The 25,550-nt window shown below is 57.1% G+C and overlaps 1 protein-coding gene across 1 annotated transcript in view; it reads right to left on the reverse strand.

Annotated features, from left to right (window-relative positions):
• Nucleotides 1–5,410: 5,410 nt before the first annotated feature.
• The window catches only part of TRAPPC12 (trafficking protein particle complex subunit 12), a 50,792-nt gene continuing 30,652 nt past the window's right edge, over nucleotides 5,411–25,550 (reverse strand). Inside the window, exons 6-12 of the mRNA XM_033124350.1 lie at nucleotides 24,155–24,267; nucleotides 17,995–18,067; nucleotides 15,742–15,815; nucleotides 11,414–11,512; nucleotides 9,104–9,204; nucleotides 8,374–8,461; nucleotides 5,411–8,191 (exon numbers count right to left, since the gene is read on the reverse strand). Of these exons, the coding sequence (XP_032980241.1) occupies nucleotides 7,949–8,191; nucleotides 8,374–8,461; nucleotides 9,104–9,204; nucleotides 11,414–11,512; nucleotides 15,742–15,815; nucleotides 17,995–18,067; nucleotides 24,155–24,267 (791 nt within the window). The 3' untranslated portion in view covers nucleotides 5,411–7,948. The remainder of the gene's footprint in view (nucleotides 8,192–8,373; nucleotides 8,462–9,103; nucleotides 9,205–11,413; nucleotides 11,513–15,741; nucleotides 15,816–17,994; nucleotides 18,068–24,154; nucleotides 24,268–25,550) is intronic.

A 25,550-nucleotide genomic window follows, 5' to 3' on the forward strand; every position in this document is an offset into this window, starting at 1 on the left:
TCTTACTCAGTAATTTTGAGATGCAGTTATGCCTAATTTGTTACAATCATAGAAAAGCCCCAAATCAATGTCATGCCTTAAGGGCAGGTTGTTTTTAAGGGTTTCTTAAAACTGGTCTAAAAACTTTGTATTAAGAATTCTTTCCAACCTGCACATGGCTCTTGGGGAGGCACATACATTGCAGAGGAAGCTCAAGCCTTGGACATCTTGGTAGACTTTGGATTTGAGTCCAAATGTGTGGCGGGGCAGAAGACTCAATGTGCTCCCCACGGCCCCACATCCAGTGAAATGACAAAGATTTTCTGCGTTAAGTGCAGTGGTTTCAAATATATTGACCAATACTTTGACAATCTTCTGCGCAAAGATGGAGCCCAGCCCGGTTGTCCCCCTGAGTGTGGGCTGGACTTGGTGACTCATTTCTACTGGCTGAGATGTGGCAGAGGTGACCGTGTGACAGCTGTGGTTTCCTGCTTGCTCTCTGGGGCCACTTGAGGGAGGCCGGCCGCTATGTCAGGACACCAACTGCCCCTGCCTTGTCCGGTGTGGAAAGCGGCCCCTCCGACAGTGGCCCCTTCAGCTGATGTGGCCCCAGTGGACGTGACTGTGCCCCAGGGCCCCAGCCAAGCACTCCCAGATTCCCGACTCAGAAATTGTGGGCGACGATACACTTAGTGCAAACATTGTCCTCAGTCACTGGGTTTGGGGGCAATTCTGTTGTACAGCACTGACAGTGGGTAAGTTAAGTAAAATCCTTAAGTGTGCCCCTCCACCCAGAAAGGTGCGCCCCAGGGATCAGCTGTGAGAAACAGAAGCAAATGGAGTCTGGCCTGTGAGGAAACAAGCCAGGAGCAGCTGCATGTCCGTGCCGACAGCAGATGTCTGCGCGGGAAGCAGGTACGGCAATGGTAGCAGGACAGGAGGCGTCTTGTTGCCCCCAGGCTGTGGGCATGCTCAGGACACTGTCCTATAGCACCGGGCTCATGTGCAGCAAGCTTGGTGGGTGAGGAGGGGAGAGGGTCCTCCTCTGTCCCAGTGTGTACACAGGCTGGTGAGCACCTGGAGGCGTCCCTGCCACCAACATGCTTCGCCCTCCAGCTGGTCTCGTCCTATCCCAACCCCACAGATGCAGGGATTCTGTGGTTTCTTCTGTTGTCTCAGTCAGGGCTCTCTGCTGCCAGTGACAGAAACTCAGTATGAAGAAAGCTCAGGTGACAGGACAGGAGCACATGTGGGTGACAGTCAAGAGTGTCACCTTGCTCATCTCTTCTGCAAGTTGTCTTTATTCTGTTGCAAATTGGACGCCTCCTCCCCGCACGGGTACTGGACTGTGTGAAGCCTGACTCCTCACCCCACGACTTGGGAGGGTTCTGTGACTCCACCTGCGCCGAGAGCTCCGGTGAGGGGGACAGGGCCAGAGAGCAGTCATGGCTGCGAGGGGCCACCCGCAAGCCTGGGGGTGGCTGTGGTGCCCTCCACAGCTGCCCCATGTGACCCCAAGTCCTGCTGGCCGGCGGTGGGGACAGCTATGGAATTCCGCCAGCGTGATTTCTGGATTGGAGGGCCAGGGAGGTCCTGAGCGTCGTCCCCAGGGAGGGAGACTGCCTGCCCGCGTCGCTTTGTCAGAGGGGCAGTCTGTCACGTCAAGCCCGTCTGGGGAGGCGTGGGGCAGCCCGGCTCAGGGACAGGTCCACCTTCACGGTGTCTGTGGGGTGAGGCTCCTTCACTTGGTGGGAAGGGCCAGCTCAGGATGCCAGCCTCTGATTAGCTGTGGCAGCATGGCTGGTGGCTTTGACTGGCAGAGGGGCCAGCTGCTCCTGGTATCCATGCTGTCTGTGCCCCTCAGGGGCAGTCCTGACTGGCCAGCTCCCATGTCCCAGTCAGCACAGGCAGCTGACCTGCCTGCTCAGTTCCGGAGGCAGAAGTCTGAGGGCCGGGGGCGAGCGTGGGTGTGTTCGGGTGAGGACGGTCTTCTCGGCGTGTGGACAGCGCTGTCTCTCTGTGTCCTCACGGTGCAGAGGGACAGTGAGCATCAGCATGTCCTCGTCTAACATCACCCAAAGGCCCACCTCTTAACACCAGCCCACTGGGCCTGGCTGCAGCGTGTGACTCTGGGGGGACACATCCAATCCCCAGCACGCTGAGCGCCCCTTTGGAAAACCGAAAGGTGAGCTCTTTGTGCTGGTAGCACTGCCGGCCTCCCCAGGCCACCCCAAGCCTCCAACAGCCCAGAGCAGCCCTCGGTGACCAGGGGGCTTCCTTCAGTGGCTGCTGGGGGCAGGGAAGCCTCCTGCTCTTAATGGGACACCGGAGGGCGGGCGAACCTCACTCTTACTCGACAGGTCACACACCTACCTGTGCTCCATCAGCCCTGATGGAGCCGACAGGGTGGAACAACTGTCCATTTGGAAACATGAGGCAGTATGTTTGTACACACGTGCACCCTAACGCTGGCTCACGATGCTGGGAACTCCCCGGCTGTGCATCCTCCTCTGGCTGACTGGGCCCTGAGGAGGGCAGTGCAGGAGCCTGGGTGAGAGTGGGGTACGAAGGGAAACCTGGGGGCTGGCTGGGGCGGGGGGGCGGGGCCGCAGAGCCCAACCGGCGCCGTCCTCTGCGTTTCTGTGTTTCCTGCTTGTAGGAAGTTAGGTTTTTGCAGCATCCTCTTACTTGATATGGGGTCAGGGCACTGGAGCCACCGGGCAGGGGGACGCCACCCAGGTCGCTGTGTCAGGGGCTGAGTGGGGACCTGGCGCTGGGGCCTCGGTCTCCCTTTTGGGAACGAGTGTGCTTCATGGAGAGCCACCACCAGGACCTCCTGTGCCCCCTTTTCCAGGACATTTCAGTGTCTTTCATTTCCTGTGTTAAAAACACTTGGGTTTGTTTTGCAGAAACTGTTCTGAAACCCCAGTGGGATCTCGTGTGGGTGACGTGGCCACCTGGCAAGGCTGACGCGATGACATCACCACGAGTCGCTCTCGTACCCACGTCCCTCCATGGGTTCATCCCTAGAACTCTGATGCTCTCTGATGATCGCCCTGCAGGACAAGGGGTGGGGGGGCGGGGGGCGGGCACAGGATGACAGGGGCTCACTCTCAGGGCCAGAGCCTCAGGCCAGTGGCCACACATCTTGGCGTCAACGCTGGTGGCTCTGAGCTGCCTGGGGCCTCCCAGTGCCCCCCAGGAACCAGAAGAGCTGCCAGCAGCCTGGCCTCCACTCCACAGAGGGTCTTCCTGGGCGCAGCCTCTGCACAGAAGAGGCTGGACCTGTGTGGCCGAGTCCCAGCTCTGTCCCCTGACAGTGACGGGGCTTCTCTCACTGGTAAAGGGACTGTGGCCAACGGGAGGCTCCATGTCCGTGAGGCTCAGAGCGGCACACGGAAAACACAGGGGCCTTGTTCCCTCGAATTTGAAATGTCTGCTTTGGTCTACCTGTGCCTGCCACCTAGCGGGGTGATGGGTAAGCAGTGATGACAAAATTCACAGCAGCTAGGCCTCATTGGGAACGGGTCTGCAAACGTGGGCAATAAGGGTCCGAGCTCATCCTGGACGGGGCGGGCCCTGAGTCCAAGGAGAGAAGCCGAGGGAGAGGCCACAAGGACGGGCAGGGGCTGCAGGGACGCTGACCACCCGGGCCTGAGGCTGGGAGACAGGCGTGGAACCCGGAAGGCACAAGCCTGCCCACACCGGCCCTGACCCTGGGCTCCTGAACTGCGAGGGGAGGATCTCTGGTTTGCAGCCACCATCTTCTGCTTTGCTACGACCGGTCAGGAAAACAGTCTGGCTTCCATTTTCACATGAGAACCGCATGGTTCTGAGAGGCCAGCTCCCCGCCCAAGATGGCCCAGCTGGTAGGAGTAGGGCACCTGGCCCTCTGTGCCCATCCCCAAAGCCTGGCTTTTCCCAGTGGTGGGGAGGAGACAGTGGGGGCACGGGTGCATCCAGGCTGCCCCTCCAGACCTCTGAGGCTGGCCATGCGACGTCCCTGCTGTCCCCAGCATGGCAGGGGGAAGACAGAGCTATTACCACTCTGACCCTGTGCCAGTGACTGAGACGACACGCCCTCTTCAGGGCCTAAGACAGCAGCGCCGTGGTCCCCGCCCCCCAGCAGTCCTAGAGGATCTAGGAGACCCTGTTCCTGGGCAAGCGAGAACGCAGGAAAGGGGGGGATGGTTTCCCGCCATAGCTGAGGGCCACCTCCGCTCACCAGAAAGCTGGCTCCATGACCCTGTGTGTCCCCCTGGCTGCTGCAGGCACTTACCCTCAGCTTCTCTTTTGCCTGGATTTTCCGCCCGGACGATGGACCCACTGACGTAAGGAGTGTCCGAGTCCCCGACTGGTCACACTGCCACCTCTCCTTGTACCTGCTCGTATTTGCTCTGTGTTTGGGTGCTCCTGTGTTAGGGACCCAGCAGACTTCCTGGGGTGGCCTGTCCTCGGGACACCCGTCCACTGTGGCCAGCCGGCTCCCGTGGCTTCAGTTCCGGTCCCGAGGACAGCTGAGGGCCCAGGAGGATGAGTATGTCTGAAGGTCCCCGTCAAGTGTCAGAGGACACTCGACCGGGGGCCCCACACTCATCATTCCTGGCACGGCTGTCTGGCTGGCCCTGACTGTGTCCTCACAAAACCTTTCCTCTGTGCACGCACCCCTGGTGTCGGGGGGGACCCTTGGGAGGTCCCCCGTCATGGTGGATCAGGACCCACGCTTCCGCTTTCAGTCTTTATCATCTCCTTACAGGCCCCTTTCCAGTTACAGCCACACTGGGGTTAGGGCTTCAACCTGTGGATGGGGGGTGGGGGCAGGGCTCTGGGGAACAGCTTTCAAGCGCAGGCAGCAGCAGGTGTGCAGGCCAGGTGGCTGGACGGCGGGGAGAGGCGGTGCAGGAGCCGGCAGAGGGGATGGGGCCAGCCGCACAGGGCTTGTGGTCTCCCCTCTAAAGCAGGAACCAGTGGACGGCTGGGACACGCGGCACCGTGTGTCTGCTCTGTGGGGACAAGCCAGTGGAGCCATGACAACCCTCTATCATCCTCTTAACAGGAAGAGACGCAGGTTCAGAGAAGCCCAGCTGTTTCACCAAGGCCCCAAGTTCGGGGTGGCAGACCCCCCCCGTCTCAGTGCCTTTGCGTTGGAGTCACACTGAAGAGGATGTGACATTCGTGCAGTACCTATCGGGGGCGCTTGCTATGGCCAGGTCTCTCCCAGAAGATGGTCAGCAAACAGCCCCCAGGCCCAAGGTGGACGGCGGCCTATTTCTGAATGTCCTGCAGGCTCAGAATGGTTTTCAGAGCTTTAAACAGCTGTCACAACAAAAACAAGCCAAAGAAGATGTGACAGAGACGGCACACGGCTGCAACGCCTGCAGTATTTACCATCTGGCCCGTCACAGGAAACCCCTGCTGACAGCCCTCCTAGGACTCAGTGAGCAAAGTGGGGGCTGGGCGGGGGGAGGGCTGTGATCATGGTCTTGTTTCTCCAGTGTGTCCTGTAAGTCTGTGGGGAGAGGGGCCTTCAGAGCGTGGTGTGTCACCTCCTGCAAGGCCGACCCCACAGGACTTCATGGAGATGGCACGCCCATGAAGACATGCACAATTCAGATAAGCAGAGGGACCAGCCCAGGGCAAGCGTGACTGCAGCTGCAGGTTGTTCTTTTGTCCAGTGGCAAGGTGCTCTCTGCCTCGTTTAACGGCTCAATGAGTTTGTGAAGTTATAAACGTAGTTATAGAAGTAGTCACCTCGTAACATTTTTATTTGAACAGTACTGTGTTCCCTAAAAAAAACACAGAACATGCTGAAGTAGCATTTATGCAGCAGATGCCGAGGTTGGAGAAATTGGAGTCTGGTTGCTTTTCCTGTAACAATCAGGGTGAGAAACATGAGAAAGTGAGATTGCTCCTGAACGAGCAAGAGATACTTTATCATCCGTGATTGTAACAATGGTTGATAAGAATCGTCTCACGGCTTTTTAACGTGCAGATCTTTACAAACGCCCGCCGTTACGGGGACTGGACAGGATTGATGGCTTGGCTTCCTGGGGCCTCTGGACCCTCCAGTGCTGCCAGGAGCACGTGTGGTTTGCTCTGGGCCCTTCCCGGGAGCGGTGTTTGTTCTGTTTTTATTCAAGAGGTGTTAGGGAGACTGAATGTGGACGAGCCGCTGGAGCTGGGTCTGCCCTTCAGAGGCTCTGGGACTCCCTGGAGACTCGGACGTGAGGGCCTTAGTTGTATGCTGAGGACGCAGCTCTGGGAGACAGCAGCCCAGGGCTACCTGCTGGGGAGGGCGCAGTCTGATCCACGCTCAGGCCTGCACGAAATGTCCACGCTTCTGTTCTTCAGTTGAATTAAATCCACTTTTGGCCCTTTCCTCCTGACCTTGGCTATTCCTGGCCCCCCAACCCACACAGGATGAGACCAGAATCCAGGGCTCAGGTATGGCCTGGAGCACATTCAGTGGTGGAGGCCAGGACATCCTGGTGGCCCTGGCACACTGACTGACCATGTGGTGCTTACGAGCTCCCGGGCCAGAAAACCGGGTAACCTGGTTCCCACCATCCAGGCTCTTCACTGTCCCAGGCAGGACATCCTGGGTCCTGCGTCCCCCCTGAACTGGGTGGTTCCTGGTCAGAGCAGGACCTGCAGCCCTGGCCCAGCAGAGGTCCTGCCAGCATCACCTGCACGTGTGCCCGAAGCCAAGCGAGTGCCAGGGCCACCTCGGGGCCTAGGCCGCAGGGTTGGGTATTGGGGAGACCACGTCAGCACTGTGAGAGCCGTCCTGCGCACGTCTGGGGATGCAAACCCCAGTTCACTGGGGAACCTTGAGTCCTGTCTCCAGCTTGCCTGGCTCTGTCCCAGGAGCCCGTGCGGTATCACCTGCTTTTATGCACAACTGACAGGGGACTGTTCTCACCCACAGACCTGGAAACGCAGGTTTCTGGGGACAGACACCTCTGTGGCCTCGGGCAAAGTTCAAGGTGGAGGCTGAGTCTCATCCACCCGCCAAAGCCAGATCTGAAGGAAAACATTGGAATGGGGAATTCAAATGACATCAGATTTTTGCGGCAACTGAAACACACAAGTTTTATTTTTCTCTCCCTGGAGAGGTTTTAGAACCTCCTCGGTATTCAATAGTCATGGCCGTCTCATCCCTTTCTCCGATTTTAGTGTGTAATAAATCTGTATTTCAGTAACTGTTGAGGTCGTCTGCCCGGTATGTGTTGGTGTTTTGACTTTATTACAAACGAACAGAAATATAGCTCGCTTTACTTCTGCACTAGATGTTTATACCACAGCCTTTCACCTGAGTTCTAATCTTGACTGCACTAGAAGAGTAGCGACCGAAAGGACCCTGCCAGCCTTTCCCAAGGAAGGGAAGACGTTCTCAGGGGTGCAGGTTTGGTAAGAGTAGGAACAAGTCCCAACGTCCAGACGTGAAGGATGGTGGCCACTGAAGGCCGCTGTCTGTGCCCTCGCCTCTGCTGTTGGACTCACCCCCTAAGCGCACGCTGTGCCCGTGATGCAGGGAAAACGGGAAGCGACGGGGGGCTCTGTCCCCATCACCAGGCTTGTGAGGGTGTTCACAGGCTGAAAAGGAAGCAGACGAGTAAAGGAGATGCACTCAGTGCTGGGATGTGGGGGGGAGGTGGGGAGAGGCACTTCACTCAGAGCCTCTCCACGTTTATAAACGCTGCAGGCGCTCAGACAGGCTGAGGATGATTTACATTACAGAGCGTGTGGGGAGCTGACGGCTTTGCTCGGACGATATTCTGCTCCCAGGAATACACAGCAGGGACAGTGCGTCTGGGGATTCCTCCGTCGCGACCACCGTCCTCACGGCACATGCGCCCCTGCAGCCACACACACTGAGCCGCGGGGTCCAGCTGCCTGTTGAGCAGCGTGGCCCTGGCTCCGATCACAGAACTGTCACTGGTGTCCCTGTGATGGCTGCGGGGCAGGCCTAGGCCAGCTTGAGGCACTGCGTGTTGAAGCTGTCCCCCTCCTTGCTGGCGACCGCCTCGAGCAGGGCCTGCTTCTTCTGTGCGCTGCGCGAGGACTCCAGCTCGTACATGGTGGTCAGGTTGAAGAGCACGCTCTCGTGCAGGTAGTGCCCGGGATCCTGCTGTACCATGGCCTCCAGCTGCCGCAGGGAGTCCTTGAGGCGACCCAGGTACAGCAGGCACACGGCCGCGTTGTTGTTCGCCTGGAGGAGAAGACACACGGCAGACACGGTGACCAGCTGCCCGCTCCCGGCCAGCGGCACGACTGCAGCTCTCCGGGCCGGGGCTGCGTGGGGCAGAAGCCCCGACCACCACCCCCACCGCCGCCAGGGCCAGTGTGTCTGCGGGCTGCAGCTGTGGGCTGTCATATGCTGCAATATCTTACCACTGCGTTTGTTGGTTCAATCCTTAAAATTTCTGTGAAGAACCTGTGGGCTTCTTCGAAGTTATTCTGGCCGAGGTGAAGGAAAGCTCTGGAATATAAGCGACACGTTAGTAGTTAGCCAGCAAAGGTCGAGATGCTGATGTGCCAGCTGATGGGCAGGGCGGCTCCCCAAACCGCACAGGCGGGGCAGGTGACATCTGCTCCAAGCACAGTGCCGAGCGGTGTGGGGGCCACGCTCTCCAGATGGAGCAGGTTGTTTCCAGGGACCAAACCCCGTCATGCATTCGTGCGAGAAGTTCAAGTAGGCCTAACTTTTATTAACATAGAAGTCATAACTGCACCTAAAATCCTTTCCTGCTACAAAACCTGGTCCCACTTCAGCTCCTTCCTGGTAAACACAGGCGCACAGCCCATTCTCCTCATAAAAGCCAACGCCAGACACAGGACAGGGGTAAGCGTTTATGCAAACTTACGCTGGAAATGGGCCACTATACACAGTACTTGGAAAAGCAGGGGGGCGGGAATCTGAAAGTCAGTTTTTATGACTAGAAGAACATGACTGCAACTCAAGGAAACCCCCCAGCTCTCCTCGGGTCTACGGTTGTTTCGGGGCTGAGAGACTTGGGGCAGGAAGGGGGATGATGGCGGGTACTGGCCCTGGGGGCCTTTGCTGCTCAGCGAGTTTACACTCCGGGGAAATCTGAGAAATATCCAATTTTAAAACACATACCTGTTCATTAAAACCATTATTTTCCCCTGCGGTCCATCCAATTTCTGGGTTACTTTCTCCACATCTTGAAAATACTTTTCAGCTGTTTTTATGTCTCCAATCTGCTTTGACAAAATGTAGTCAGTTCAGGGGACAGGCCCACATCCAACACACAGTTCCCTAATGTCACGTTAGGGCATGGGGACATGTGGTAAACATCAACTAATTATTACTTTTTGAAAAAAACAAACAAACAAAAAAAGCAAGAGGCATTTAGGACACAGTGGGATTTCGACATCTCCACCTCAGAAACACTTGTTAACACACGTGCTGTACTAAAAGTCCACTTTTCAGTCTGTACCCAGACCTGCCGGGACTTCCGATGGCCAACGTGTCCCTGTACCACCATCGCCCGAGAGCCACGTGACATTTGGTAAGGGAGCCAGTCTCTGCCTCAAAAGCACAAGGACTGAAATCAATGACCAAAGGCTTATGAGGAACACGTGACAGCGAAAGAAGACTCCTGTTAGGACAGAAGCTTCCACAGAAGGGGACGGTGACACCAGGGCCTTTGTGTCCCAGGGCTGCTAGCGTAACGAAACACAAGTCTGAGTGCTGACCCTGTTATAGGAACAGCCAGCACTCTACAAACCCGGTCCTCTGTCCACATCATAAATAATTCCTTTAGAATAAAACGAGCTGGGTTTGTGCTACTTGCATTCTAGCCGAGGCACAGCTCACCGAGCTAACACCCTGCCATGGCCAGCAAATCCTGACCCGCGGCTCCTCCAGCCACTGCTGGGCGACGTGGCGAGTGGGCCTCGCCTCCTGCTTGCTCCCAAGCAGAGGCCCCGCCTGCCGTCCGTTCACCACCACCCTTCCACGGGAGCTGGACGCTGTCCCTCCGGAGCCAAGTACCCGCGAGCTGACTGCCCAGCAGTACAGCTATGTGTTCCCGAAGGTCAAGATTCCTCTCCAGCAGTGAGGCCACTGCAGCTAGCCCCCAGCACTGCCCCGAGGAAACTGGGCTTGGTGTTTGGTGACAGAAGTGACATCCTGGCTGTAGTGAGTGCTGTGAGTAATAGATGACCTTCAAGTCTCATGTCTTCTGCCAGAGTCCATGAAACTGGCAGCTGACTTCACAGGGCACGAGGGGGGCAGTGTCAGATCCTTCCCAGTGGCTGATAGCACCCCACAAACATGAGGAGCATGAAAAACAAACGAAATGCACAAACCACACTCCCGAGGAGAAAACAGTGGCATCTGTCCTGCGCGTCCCTTCCTGCAGCACACAGGAAGTCCCCTCTGTGGACTGTTACTCACTGATGAGACACTCATGTCAAAAAGCAATTAAAAGTCGCGCAGAATATCTAGTAAGTCAGCAAACAGGTAAAGAAACCCAAACTAGGTATTTGAAGAAAAGAGATAGTAAGTGGATGAACTAATCCAGGAAAAAGCAGTATAAACAAACCAAATTACAAACATAGAAGGAGAAATAACTAGAAGCAGAAAGGAAATTGAAGAAATTATGAAGGAGGACTGTCTTTCACTGAACTCGACGCAAATACATATGAAAATATGGACCAGACAGGTGACCTAGGACGCTGTGCCAACACTGATTCCGGAACCAGACAGAAACACTGCAGGCTCAGAACCCCAAAGCAGGGTAAGTCGGTGAGTCAGGGAGACCTGCCCACAGACCCCAGGAGCTCAGCACGGAATTTCCTAGGTGACTCATTCAAGCCTTCAAGGTACAGACAATTCCAAAATAGCCAAAATTCTGCAGAGAACAAAGGAAAGCTCCTGACTTATTTTTATGCAGACACGAGGCAGGTACCAAACGCCTGAGAAGCATGTGCACACACAAGCCCAGAGACGGGCCTCCCCTGAAATTACAAATGCAGGGACCTGGGGACACGGGCTTCCCTGGAACTTCGTCCTTTGGGGCAGCAATTTCTGAGTCAAACCTGAAAATGCTCAGTGCATCTGATCCCTCTTCCAGAAAGGGCCAGTGGGTGGGGCTGTGGGAGTAGCGGGGTGAACCCCCCTGTCCCCCACAGCACCCCTCCCACGCAGCCCCTCCAGAGGCACAGCTTTGGAAGGCGAAGGTGGCCTCTGCACAGATGCAGCTGTGCCGGCACCGGGACTGGACCGTGCGTTCCCGTGTGTCGGGCCTGGGCTCCTCGTGCTCCCTGCCACACGAGCTAACATTCTGCTCTGCCAGCTGCTTCTCCTGCAGCGGGTCCGCCCCACCTAGCCGCCCCACACGACAGATGGCTGGTGCCCGATCTGGCCTCCCCACCATGGCTCACGTGCGTGGACGGCGCCCACCTGAAGGAAGATGCGGCCGATACCACTGAGCAGCTGCGGCTCCTGCTCGGGGTGACACTGGATGACGGAGCGGTAGGCACCCACAGCCAGCACGTAGTCCTGCGGAGACAAAGCGCGGGGGGTTTCAGAGGAGAGGTCGCTCGCCACCTTTTGCGTTGGGAGTCAAGTGCCTGCAGAGCCACAGTGGACACAGGGACGCGTGGGGTGGGCGGCAGGGCACCCCGTGGGAGCCACACGGCCAGCCGGCACCGCGGGCCTGCCCTTTGCCGGACTCGGGGACTGTCACACAGGCTGAGGGGCCTCTGGGCCTTTCTGCTTCCAATTCTAGTAGCAACCACACTTCTCCTGGCTGGTGTCACCACCGCGTTCTTTCCTGACAGTTATTGGGTGAATCGGTGAATTCTGTCTTGTCTCCACCAGCCACTTAGGTAAGCCACGTTTATGAACAGTTTCTCTTAAACATCTATGCTAGAAATGGAGTTAAAGTCTTTAAATATAAACAGACAAAGGGCCAGAAAACAACTTCGCTGAACGAGCGAGCATAAGGTCGTCAGCCAGACGGCCACACCGGAACGCTGCACATCGCACAGGAGGTCCCTCTGCAAATGACCTTCACAGGGGCATGGAAAACACTGTGCAGGCCGCTGTATGGCACCTGCAGCTGCCAAGTGCCCTGTCTCGATCCTCCCGGCCCTCGTCGGGCACCCCGCCATTTCCCGTCGGCCGGGCTGGATGACGACGGCCTCCACAGGTACGAGTCTGACCCAGACGCCTCAGGGAGGAGGGAGGAGGGCAAGCCACCCCGGCGAGCCCTCGCTGTCTGGCACCCACACGCCCAGCTGTGCACTGGGCACGGCGCTGACTGTGTTCCTGAGTACGGCCCACGGGCAGCAATAAACACGGCACCAGCGGACTTCCCCCCTCACTTATTCTCCGTAAAGCCCAAAGGTACCTTTATTTCTTTAGTCTACATTTCCACTCTCATCCAAACTGGGACTGGAGTTACTACTCTGCTAATTGGGATGTTATAAAGAAAGACAGATGACAAGTAAAATTCCAGCCTAGCAGGAAATACAGACTCTTGTCTGGCACCTTCACGTGCAACTCATTAAAATGAGTCTCATCCGAGGCGCAGAGCGTGTGGGGAGCTGGCAGCACCTGCTTTGTCCTGCCTGTCACGGCCGTCCTGGGGGTGCGTGCACATGTGTGCCGTGCGTGCGTGCGAGTGTGAGCACGTGCTGAGGCCCGTCTCGTAGAAGGGCAGTGACTCTGCTTGGTGGCTGGCGGGGCTCCTGTGAGCACCCACCCCTTACTTCCAGCTCAGGGTGAACGCCACACACCGGGGACGTTTGGGTTGGTGCCAGTGAACGCCCCACATCTTGGCCAGAGCACCAGGGCGGGAGGAGGAGGGCAGTGCCAGGGCCGTTCCCAGTGGGCAAGGCCACGGCAGCGTCTCTTCCAGGATGGCTTTCCGGGCAGTGTCACTGACTTACTTTGTTTCAGTTTGAGGCCAGTAGTCTATGTGTTGGAAGATAACTGGATATGGAAAGGGCTGTTTTAAAAGACCAAGCAGTGATCCCCGGTGGAGAGTTATTTTACCATTGAGCTGTTAAAACATGGCTCTCCCCGGAGACTACTTCTGGGCAGATCCCCGGGCCCCCCATGGGGACCCAGTGAGAAAGCAGGTTCCAGGGAAGAGGTCAGCCAGGAGGGGGCAGGGCCGCGGGGTGGCCACATGGACCTTGGCCCAGGCGGGAGCGGATCAGGCCTGTCACAGAGCCTGACAAAGGGAAACCAAGGGGAGCGCGTTGAGAGCTTCTTACACAAAGACAGTGTATTTGCTGCAGGTGGAGGAAATCCAGCCCCTTTCAGGGAAAGTGAGTGAGACGACTTTTTGGGGAGCTTCACTCCTCTGCACACGCTGCAGAGCTGGCTCTGGAATCGGGTGGGCACGGCTGGCTTACAGGACAAACCCACTGCAGCTCAGTGTTCCCTTCTGTCAGCAGCCACACTTGTTTGGTGGCTGCAAACCAGCTTTCCAACCACCTGCGGCCAGAAAAGGCTCGCGTGCTGTGGTTTACTGGGTGCGTGGCCCATTAGAGGTCGTGAGCAGACATGACAGGCGCCGGGGCAGAGTGGGGGTGTGGGCACTCGGGCCCTGCAGGCGGGAAGCACACGAGGGGCTGCCAGTGTGGGCACCTCAGGCCACTGAGAGCCGGAGGGAACCAGGCGGCATATAAGCAGTGGGACTGGCGAGCCTGCCGGCTTTGCAAGGCCGGGCTGGTGCCGACAGCCTGTGCACACACTCGGGGCAGACGCTACGACCACATTTCTCATCACTAAAGAGCTACATCAATAGCCCTTTCTCTGTAACAGAGATGTTATTCGAAATAGTTAAATGGCTGGTTAAGTAACCGCTTGTCAGCCCATATGCCCACGTGACTGACGGGACCCCGCAGATGCATCCACGCTGCTGTAATGCCAAGCACACTCACCAGGTGGCTCCGGGAGCACCTGCTGCACTGGCCTCAACTGCAACAGTCTTCACTCCCCCTTTCACCTCATGAAAACGAAGGATTAATCTAAAATTTTAAATTAAACTGCATTCTCGTAAAAGTCTATTTGAAACACAATCGTATGTTCTGTACCGAGTCCCAACAATGCAGGTGGAAGACTTGTGCTTGATACCCAGTGGGCTGATTACTATGACAGTACAACAAAGAAAAGCATTTGTATCCCCTAATCTTCTATTAATGTGCCTTAAAAATGCACATTAAAAACCCACCAGTGGAACAGGTAACTCCCTCCGGGGGAGTCTGAGCCCCACGATTAATGAAACATCAGCCCTGCGAATTTACAATGTGTTCCCGTTCCTCTGTGTGAGCCTGTGAATTTCAGCAGCTGACAGTGGCCCCGGGGCGGGGGGGCGGGCAGCGGGGTTTGAGAGCTGACTGTGATTTATCAGCAGTTGGGGAGAATGGCGTGTTTGGAGGGGCAGAGGGGACAGGATCCCGGCCTCGGGGAGCAGCCCGATCACGGTGCCTCCCTCCTGCCCACACGACCCGGGGACAGGCACAGGGCTAAGGAGCGAAAGGACAAGGGACACGATCGCCCACGGGCAGCTGGCTGGCCTTGTTGGAAATGCTGCGTGTGGGAAGTGAAGGGAGAACGGCTCCAAGCGAAGCCCAGAGCGAGGAGAGCTGCAAGAATGCCAGAGCTGGAGGGGCTGCAGACACAAGGGCTCTGAGCCTCGTTTCTGAGGAGGCTCCTGGAGCTCCTCCAGGGATGTGAAAGGGTGCTCGCTGCACGGGGACTCTGGACCCCAATGTCATACTCTACAGGGGAGCATGGAAGGTGGGGGCCTCGGACGGGAACTGCACGCACGCTCAGCACTGGCCACTCTACACCAGGTTCTGGCCACACCTCGTTTTGACCCAGTGGAGGAGCTGCTTTTGGTTCTGAGCTTGCAGGGTTGCGAGGGGTCGGTGTAGGTGTCACACAGCTGCACGTCAGGGTTAAACGTGGAGCCCCACAAGCACATTTCTCCACATGGTAAATGGCTTGCTCGCTCTGCTGCAAATCCAGCTCTCACAAATGACCTTGGGGGCCCGTGGGAGGGGTTCCCATCTCCTCTCGTAACAGCCCAGAAGGTGTTCCCAGCTCTGCTTCTCTCTGTGACTAATTGATTCCTGCAGCAGCTCCAGCCTGCAGCCCCTGCAGCTGGCAGCTCTGCCACCAACTCAGTGCAGGTCACCCCGCCGTGGGGCCGGAGGGGAGCTGGGCTGGGCGCTCAAAGGGAGAAGCTGAGAGAGACACTTCTGTGGAGCTGGGGAGGGCCAGCCTGAGGAAGAGACCGGGAAAACAGGCACTGCCACCCTCAGCGCAGCCTCCTCCATTTGACGGGTAAGCTGTCCCCTCAGGGGCTGCAGGTCTGGGGTGGCGTCCTAAAGAGCAGGTCTTGTGGAGAAGCCTATCTCCAGATGCCAAAGCATCAATCACCAAATCAAACCCAGACACGGAAAAACACCCTCCACTAACACAGGGAGAACAAAGGCTGCCTTTCTGGGGTGGGACTCAGACAATAAGATGCGACAGACAGAGGAAGAGGGAGAGAATGAGAGTGTGAAGGCTGGTTTTAATTAAATCATCTAGATCCACACTTGAACAATTAACACTGACAAAGAAAATCCTCCCTTCTGGTGAAATTTCTTGTAGAAATCACAATCGATTTCGCCCCAGTGTTACTGAGCCCTCTGCTTGGGAGCTCCCTCCCGGCTCCCAGGGGGCTTCCCACAGCGCCCGCCAGTCCCTCCCTGGAAGGCACGCACCTTCATCAGCAGTAGGCAGTTGGCCATGGAGCACGTCACACGGCCCAGGCGGGACCTCCACAGCTGCACAGAGGCTGGAAGAGAGGGGCAGCGGTGAGCGGGCCAGCGGAGGTGTCCGGCCCTCAGCTCTGGGCCAGTCCGGTGAGCTGACTGGGAAGGTCCTTCTGTCCCCAAGGCCGGGCCTGGTCTAGGTGCTGATGGGTTGCCCACACACACATGGTCGGGCCACCAAAGGGCCGCAGCAATGCAACATGAGGGCAGCACTCGGCCTCCAGGCAGAGAGCCAGGGCTGGTTTCCTACATTAGCTCTCAAGGAACACGAGGGCCCCGGGGACGCCCCACCAATGACCTGTGGGAGGCACCTGGCACCAGCTACGAGGCTTCCCTGGGGTTGGCCACGGGGCTCTGTCTTCCCCAGGTCTGTTTCCAGACCTCTCAGATATAGTAAGACCAACCCCCCCGACCTATTTCATGGAGCTTCGTGAGATCACGTGACAAGGCACAGAGGTTCTGCTCTAAAGGTCACGCACGCTGAAGGGGAGGCCGCCCACGGGCGTCTGCAGCTGCCGTGCTGCCACTCTGGGCATTTCCTGGCCCTGCAGCCTGCTTTCTCCCCGGAACACCTGTGCACTGGTCCAGGGCGGCCAGGCCAGGCCCACCCCGTTCTCCAGTCTCCCCACCGCTCTCAGCTACCTCCCCACTGACTCCCAGCTCCCCAGGCAGCTGCCTGGGGGGTGAGGGGACGGCTGACCAAAGGCTCCCTGCCCGCCCCCCCGCGGACCTTTATCTGTTTATATGTTAGAATGACCAGAAGTAACATTGGTTTTCGAGACCAAGCTGATTTTAATTGATTAACGAGTCGGGGCCCACAGAGGCCCGAGGGACTTCCTTCCTGACCCCAGGCATCACTCCTCAGGCCCCTGCTCTGGCCGCTGCCTCAGCGGAGCCAAGGACACGGCGCGCACCGAAGGACGAGGGGAGAGGCAGGTGGCGGGGCAAGCTGTCCAGTCACACAGCACAGCCTGTGCCGTCACTGCCGAGCACGGCCTGGACGCAGCTGCATGACGACACCGGGGAGCGTGCCTTGGCCGGACCTTCCCCTGCCTCCAGCACCAATGGTCAGTTCTGGGATAACAGTCGCCTGGAAATTATGCCCATTCTTGGAGCGCTTAAGAAGCGCACAAAAACTCAACTGCCAGAATTAAGAACTTAACTCACTTTGGCTTTCAGCAATTAAAAGTACATTAGCGGGTTAAATGCCATTTGTAACGTGACTTTTGGGAAAAGACATTCCGAGCAATACCCTTTCTTAAGGAACGTGAATGTGTCTGGGTGAGCTGCAGACTGCCTGCCCGAGGCTTCCCTGTACCTGGCCCTCGCCCCTCCGCCTTATAGGTCTGGGGTGCGGGCAGAACTCCCACTGACAGCCTGCTCATTCCCACGGCACCCCGGTGGGGCACGTGACGGGGAGGGACATCTGGAGAGCCGCCTGCCCTGGTGAGCAGTGACCTCCGTCCTGCTCCAGGTTAATTCACCGGCAAAGACATTACTGCGAAGGAAGCACAGACACGCCTACCAAGCTGGCAGTCATCGGGATTTCGCAAACAAAGGATGCTGAATTAGGGCATAAACACCGCCCACAGCTACTGGCCTCCAAGGGCAAGCACCTCCTGGCCCGTCACTCACTGTCACACAACCCCCTTCCCTGGGCCACGTGTATGGGGTGCGCTGCGCCCAGCAGAGGGCACAGCTGTCCACCCGAGTGCTCTCTGCAGGCCACCTCGCCCGCTCTCACACAGTCTCCTGGCAGTGCAGCTTCTCAGGAAGCCACGACTGCCAGCGCAATGCAGCCAGCCAGCGGTCACCAAGGGCCCACTGCCAGTCAGACACAGAGGGAGACTGCCAGGCGCCTGGAGGAGGAGGTGATGCGGGCAGGGCAGGCCCCTCCTGCCCAGCACACACGTCGTCACCGAGGAAGCTTCCAGATGCCTGACATCGCCTGGTGCAGGCGGGTCTTCACCCGACCGGCTCCCTCTGAACGGGGCTCACGCCCAGTCTCACTCTTCACATGTCCACAGCATCAAGCATGGGGCTTGGCTTCCAAAAAAGGACGGAGTGAGTGAGTGCATGAAAGGACGGATGCATTATGGAGTACGAAGAAAACAGGGACGGAGACCAAGAGAAAAACCTCTGTAGCTGAATTGTCTGGTAACTCTCGGCAATTATTGAACACAGAGAAGTCTGGCCACTGACCTTGTCTGTTCTCCTGGGTGACGCTGCTCTTGCTCCCGTCCTCAGCCAGGCCTTGTTCCAGGTGTGCCAGGATCTGCAGTGGTTGCAAATGAGAACGGCATCATAAAAAGAGAACTCGATGTAGACTTGTCATAACACATTCTAGGGGAAGCAGCTTTCCCTGTATGAAAACCAATCTGTCAAGGAATGTTTTATACGGACACACGGGATCTGAGAGCAAACCAACCACAAGCACACAGCTCGGGCAAATAACAACTGCAGAAGCTGAGTGCAAACAGCGTGAGGGCAAGGTCAGGGCCAACCTGTGCGCCTCATACCGAGAGGGCCCACCTCCGGGGCCAGTGTCTCCAGCCGAAGCTGAATCCTGGGCCGGGGGTTTGGGGGGATGGAGGAGGTGTGACAGGTGTGAGGTGGTACCCTAGAACGAGCTCACCTCTGAAAGCAGCTGCAATACTGAAATAACAGTGGTTTGAAAGAGCGAAGACGTTGCTTGGAGACAAATGGGGAGAAGTCAGGTGAAAAGAGAAGGGCCCCGGGGCTGTTCCATGTCCCATGTCAGTAGGAGGGTGGACTCCAGTTGAGAGGCTGCATCTCAGCCGCACCGTAGGGGACTGGGCACGGCCTGCACAGTTCTGGGACCTACAGCCTCACTGCAGCAACGGGGACAAACATCAGCACCACAGACAGCGAGGAGAGCGGCGAATGACTCAGCAGTCACACCGGGCTGTGTTCCGGCCCCGAGAAAATCATATGCCTTGAATGAACATCCCACCTGCCTGACTCCACACAGAACAATACCACCTCCTCTCAGGTAGGATTTAAAAAGGCAATCGGTGACCTAGTCATATTTAAAGAGACCAAAACAAAACCCAGGTTCCGAATTCTGTGCAGTTATCTGGAGAGGGCAGGTCAGGCGTTCTACCCGGTTCACTGACGCCTTTGGCATATGGTTTCCCGGCCAACTTCCCGCAGCCCCCGGGAGAACCACATGGACACCTGCCTCCAGAAAGCCTGGAGGCTCACGGACACGGGAGCATACACATGGCCTGGGACTCTGCTTTTTAACCTGCAGGTTCTAATTCCCACACCCTGCACCTGTGATGCTCTCCAGGCGCCACGCTGTACGGCAGCTCTAGGAGAGGCAGCCTCATTCCTGTCCCTTTGGTGGCTCTCAGAGGTGTGGCCAGGGTTGGTGGGTAGGTTTAGGAAAGCAGTTTTATGCAGGAGGCATCCGGTGTACAGAGCGGGGCTTGGGGGGTAGGGCTGGCCCTAATTTAAGGACCCGAGGACTCACTAACATCCTACTTGAGTGCAGACGAATGTGAAAGCAGGTCTGCCCTGGACGGGCTTCGGTTTCCCTGCGAAGTCCTCATCTCAGGTAGGCCTTCCCACCTCAGGGCTTCCCATGGCCACCACAGTCTCCTAGGGGACCTGGGAAAGAGGCCCTCCCAGGACCAGGCACTGGCCCGGCTGCTTATCTGCATCCCTGATGCACTGGGACGGCTGCCTGGAGGCAGCTGGCCATAGTCATTACCGTCTGACGCGGGCCGGTCACTCCCCCAGCAAAGGTCAACGTCAGACCTGGACATCTCCCCGCCGCCCGGCCCCAAGCGCCCCCAACCACTGCCTGCAGAGGGTCCTTCAGGCACATCTTGACTGAACACACGCTCTCTGCCCTCCCACCCCCCACCCAGATCACAGAATGAGAGAAGGTATGAGCCAAGATAAAGCAGGGGAAGAACGCACGACTCCAGCCTTTATGCACCAGGGCCCACTGTTTGCAGGACCACTCGCTAATGTCTGGGGCTGGGTCCCCCTTTTGGCGCATCATGTTTTATGCGGGTGGAGCTGCTGAGGGGCATGGGGGACATTCCCAGGTCCGTGTACTCTGGTTTGCAGTAATGCAAGGTGCTGTTTCTAAAGGCGTGATTTCCACCACCAGCTTAGTAAAGACACAGGGATGCCTGCGAACTCTGCCAACAGGGATGCCCCCCTCTCCCGCTTGTGCACTCAGAGCACGCACGGGCCCCGGGGCGGCAGCAGCAAAGGGAGAGCTGCTGTTTCCACCCCGGGAGAGCGGTCTTTCAATTACCGCTCTCCACTTGCCAATCACTCCCATCTTAGCTGATTAAGCCACAATCAATTTGTCCTCTGCGGGAGCAGCAGGAAAGTAGGGCAATGGACGGCGTGGGTCAGGCAAAGCCTGGCAGCAGCCGGGCGCTGTCAGCATGCTGACGGCCAGCCCACCTGAGCATCCCCCCGGGCAGCTGGCCAGTGAGAGGGCTGACAATGGCTGTTCTGTGTTCCCTTTTTAACTGCGTTTACAAGTAAACAGTAGAGCCGAGTATGTCCACGTGTGAAAATCCCTTTTAGAAAAGGCATTAACCCTTCCTGAAAACAAACCCTGGCCTCAGTGGTAACCCCCAGCAGCGAACAAACCACACGGGCTGCGAATGCACTTCCTGTCCAGAGCACACAAGGACGGCGACCCTCCGACCCCTTTGGCCGTGCACGGGCGGGGTCTCTGCAGAGCACCTCTGTGAGGCAGTGCCCTCAGCCAGGTGGCCTGGGGCGGGTGGAGGTCACAGCGGAAGTGAAACTGTGGGGGTGGGGCGCACAACCAGGCTGGGCATGGCCGCATCGGCAACGACCCACACCACCAGCTAATCGGGCAGGTCACTGCTCAAGGGCCGCGGCTGTGCATGCAAGTGGCTCCTAGAAGTGCGTGCGCTTGGCTCTTTGCCGATGGTCTGCAATGCTCTCCTAGGACCTGGAGGCGGGACAGCTGCGGAGAGCCGGAGGACGGAGGCCGTGCTCCGCCACGACCGCCAGTACTGTCCCGAAGCCACGGGAGCACGGGAACTGCTTCTACTCGCATTGACTGGTACCGTCACCTTTGAACTGATTCACTGGATGGTTCCTACTCATCACCCGTTAATTTAAAGACGACAGAGAAAACTAAAAGCCTGGACCACGTACTAGAGCCTGTGAGTGACATCCCGTTAAAACTGGGCCCCATAAAAATCCACACCCGGATTCACGGCTGAATATACAGACCAGTCCCGCTGGGGTGACTCTTCTTAGGAAAAGCTGGGCTCCTTCTGAGCAGGCCCGGTCTGCGGGCGCCAAGGACTCGTAACTGCGTTTTCCTGTCTGCCTGGGGTACCGGGGCTGGGCGCCAAACTCACCGTCTTAATTCTGCCTTCCTTTGTCCCACAGCCCTCGTTTAATTTTTTTTAATAGAAAAAAAGGCCCGATTATAATACACGCAGTGTACAGGACATGGAAGCAGAAGACGAAGTGACCTTTAAGCCGCCCATCAGCACACACACCGCCAACACACCGGGGCATCAGCTGCAGCGCACGTGGTTTGCAGGCGGTTGCCTTGCTGAGGTCAGACTGTCCATAGAATTCTACAGGCTGCCTTGAAAGTATCACAGCAGCAGGGTTCCCCCTATGGCCGTGGGGCTGACACCCATTAGGAAACCACATCACACCTTGACACCCCAGGTCTGGCACGCTGCTTCTTTGGTTAGGACGGCACCGACTGGAAAAAGAGGAGACCTTTGTCGGCACGGACCCCGAGATGCTGGGCGACAGAGGTCGGCCTGGCTGGGCTGAGTGCCACTGGTGGCAGGTGTTTCGCTCCTCATCGACCCCCGCTACCCCGGGCCCCTCCTGCACCCCACTTTGGCTGCCACATAAGGTTGTCTATTTTCATTTGGGACATCCATGCTGACACTGACCCTGAGACGATCTGACTCTTGCTGGAGCAGCAGCCATCCACAGAGGTTCGGGGACATCTACACACGGGCAAGCGTGAGCACGTCCTGGGTGACATTTTGCTGAAGGATGGAGACCTGCCGCCGCGGTTCGGCCCGTCGCTGTATCACCGGCCCTTTCCCAAGCATCTGATGCTCCAACCACTCCTGCCCGCCAGCCTAGAAGAACTACCTTGGAGACCAACAACAGGTGCCACGGAAGCAAGGAAAGCAGCGGGACACAGCAGCCGACTCACTGCTTTTGGAAACCACGGCCTGGTTTTGTGCTGGCCTGGAGGTAAGCACCTCAGATCACTGTCCAGCTCCTGGCCAGTGGGTGGCTCCCGAGGACAGTCCGAGGGCTGGCCCCTGCCTGCCCCAGCCCCTGAACACTCGAGGGGCTAGTTTGGCTGTGGCTGGGCGCAGTGCCCCCTGCTGGGCATTGCCAGGCAGTCGGGCCTGTGCACCCAGGACCCAAGCTCGGAACCGTCACCTGTGGGTGACGCAGGAGGCAGGCCCAGGAATGGAGGCCGCGGGAGGAGGAAGGGATGGAAATCGGCACTGAGGAGGTTCTCCTTCACACTCTCGACCCGCTTCCTCCCCTGCGGGACCCCTTCCCCAGTGATGAGCCCACTGCCCCTGGACCAACCGAGACCCATTTCTGGCAGAAGCAAGTGCGGCAGTCACTGGGGATCCTGGCACTGCCAAGGTGGTCCGCAAGACCCAAGTTCAGAATGCCGTTTCCCAAGGCCCCGGGGAACACACCGTGCTTGGGGTGGGGAAGGCTGAGGGACTGACCCCACAGAGGAGGTAGGGTAGGGGGTCCAGGGGCCCAGAGCTGGGCCTCTGCCCCAGTCCAGGCTCCTCCCCACCCTGCCAAGGCCTGGTCTCCTCGTCTGAAAATGCAGCTGCTGTGAGCGCTGATGGAGGCAATGCCTGCAAGAGGTGAGCACGGCCCTTACAGCATGGACGCGGTGTGCTGACAGCAACCCCCGCTGTCACGCCATCACCCGTCTGCCTCTCCTCACTACTCGTGTCGTCACACTGTGGTGTGCACTTCAGGAGTCCAATGCGGAAAATACCAAACTCTCGGGCCAGGAAACTGACTGCGAAACAACTGCAGCTGGCCTCAAGTCACCCTGAGACTCAAGATTTTCTCTCAAATACTAAAAATTTTCCCCAATGTGATATGGAGGAAAATGAAAAACAATTTAAAAAATCATCTGTGTATAGTTTAGAAAATCATTGATTTACCATTTGTCAATAAGTTATTTCTGAAAATATATTTTAACTATGGTTTAAGATTTAGGGAAATGTCAGAATCTAAAAAATAGTTCAGAATACAGTATGCTATCAACTGATCAATATATAAGCAGCAGTTTTTCTTTTTTCTTTTAAGTTATGACATAAAAACTGGAAGCTGACACAAAGCACGAGGGTGTGGGTGCCCAGGCACGCTGCTAATGCTCGAGGGAGGCCCCGTGTGCCCGGGAGACCACCCCTCCCTGCTGGGAGTCCTGGGACACCACCCTGGAATGCCATCAAGTGCCATCGAGAGGAGTTGGAACTGAAAGGACGAAGCTGACAAATATAGCCTCGTTTTTCAAAAAACTGTAAAATGCTGCTGCTCCCACCTGCTTGTTAGTACAGTTTCGAAAGCACCCCCAGACGTCGTTTCACTTATACCACACAGTGGCACGGGGGAGTGGGGGGGTGCGGGGGTGGGGGTCGTACTCCCGTCCTGAGGACGGAGCACCAGCATGGGCGGGGCTGCCCACGGCCTGGAAACGGACACGCTACGTCCCATGTTTCTTCCTAACGTCACTTGGGGAATAATTTCATCTATCGGTGCCTTCCGTGACTGTCACCTCACAACCCAGAGTCATTCAGAAAGCGCCTCTGGACCTCAGCTGCCGTCAGTTAGTGTTACGGAGGTCACTGTCATGAGATACTGTGCTTTAGTCTGGGACATTTTAAACCATTCTCTTACCCTTGCTCCCGGGCCTGTCTGGCCCCGAGCAGGGGCTGGCAGAACCTGGAGCGTGCGTGAGGGGGCTGGCAGGGTCGGTGCCTCCACAGGCAGCCTGGGCACAGGCTCCCACGTGGGATTCCCACGTCAAACAACACTTTCCTGCTTTGTCTGATGGCAACACCATAAAAGGATGTCAGGACTCAAGCTCTTCCCAAACCATCCACGACCCCCCCCAATAATTTCAGCCAGAGGGGTGAATACCAGGGCCTCAGCGATCGGGACCCCACCTTTCTGAGGAGGAAGTGGAGATGGTGGTCGTGGGAGGGGCAGGCAGGCGTGTGGTGCTTCTGGCGAGAAAGGGAGAGCAAGGTGCACGCTGCCGTGGGAGGGGCAGCCGGCCGAGCGGCCACCTGGGCACAAGCAGTACCTGGCTGCAGACGGCCTTCACTCGGTGCAGCCTGTCCAGCGACTCTTGGGGGTTCCCCAGGTACTGCTGCAGCTCCGCATGCAGGATCCGCATGGAGAAGGGCACCATGGAGCCTGCAAGGAAGGCAGGGCTGGGTTAGCTGCGTGCTGGGACGCAGAGCACCGCCCCGCAGAGCGGATGGCAGCCCTGCATTTTTCTTCCAGTTCGCAGCAGAGCCAGCTACGTGTGTGGATGCTGGTGTGCTCCGAGAAGCGGCATGTAGGTGACCTAGATAGTCATAAGGAGACAGGTGGGTGTCTACGATTCCCACAGCTATGCCTGTCATGCAGAAACCACACAGACACACACGAAACAGCAGGGCCGCCTGCTCCAATACAAGACAGCACAGAGCACGCAGGGGTTCCTGAACACCTCTCCAGTACAGCAAGCTCACCTAGACAGTTGCTCACATTGGGCTCCCCAGGAGACCCTGAAAGGAGGACCTGTCAGCAAGTAAGGGCATGGGGGACGCAGGACCAGGGGACGGGCCTGAGTGTGTCTCAGGCACAGGACCTGAGGATGTGGCTTCAGCCAGATTCTGTGAGGTGAGCGTGTGTAGGCATGTGTGTGCGCCTTTGGAGTGCAAGTTCTGCTCTGAGCTGTCCTAACAGGAGGCGAGGAAGCTGGGTGTGGAAACTCCACACCTGGGACTCATTCCCACCCAGGGCTGCCCAGTGGGAGTGACTCCAGGGGCCCTGCAGCTCCTTCAGTGTGCCGAGGGCAATGAGGGCAGTTCTCTGGAAAAGGGCTGTGACTAAAATGAACTTGTACATCGTACCCAGATGTTGCTGCATCATCTCACAGGACAGCGGACTGTTAATGTCATGTCCCCTTCTAACAGGATTTAAAATCTGATATGCAGCATATATACACTAAGTCCATAAATAATAATCCAGCCAGAATAATCCAGCCCTTTGCACTAGGTAAATGAGATAAAGGATGAAAATGCCAGCACGGGTGATCACAAAGATTCAGAAAAGGATGTTTAAAAACAGGCCGAGGAGGTCAATATGTAGATCTGGAATACAGTTTGGAAGATGGCTAGAAAACAAGCTGTGTGACACCTCCAAGCCACTCAGCCTCTCTGTGCCTCCGTGTGTCCATCTGCCCACCCAGGAATCATCCCACGTGCCACACACGATGGCTTCGTGCCTGTGCTGCCTTTTACATGAAAGCTGCATGATGCTCTATGGTCATTAATGAGGACGGAAACAAGAGAAGTCCAGAAAGGACAGTCAAATATAAGGAACAGTACAGAAAACAGGTTCTACGGTGATGATGAGCGTGTAGAAAAGATGACAATTATTTAATATAAAATGTTTGAATTTTTTGACAACACAAAACAACTCCTATGTCT

Source organism: Rhinolophus ferrumequinum, chromosome 13 (assembly GCF_004115265.2).
Source record: "Rhinolophus ferrumequinum isolate MPI-CBG mRhiFer1 chromosome 13, mRhiFer1_v1.p, whole genome shotgun sequence".
In the NCBI taxonomy this organism is placed as follows: domain Eukaryota; kingdom Metazoa; phylum Chordata; class Mammalia; order Chiroptera; family Rhinolophidae; genus Rhinolophus; species Rhinolophus ferrumequinum.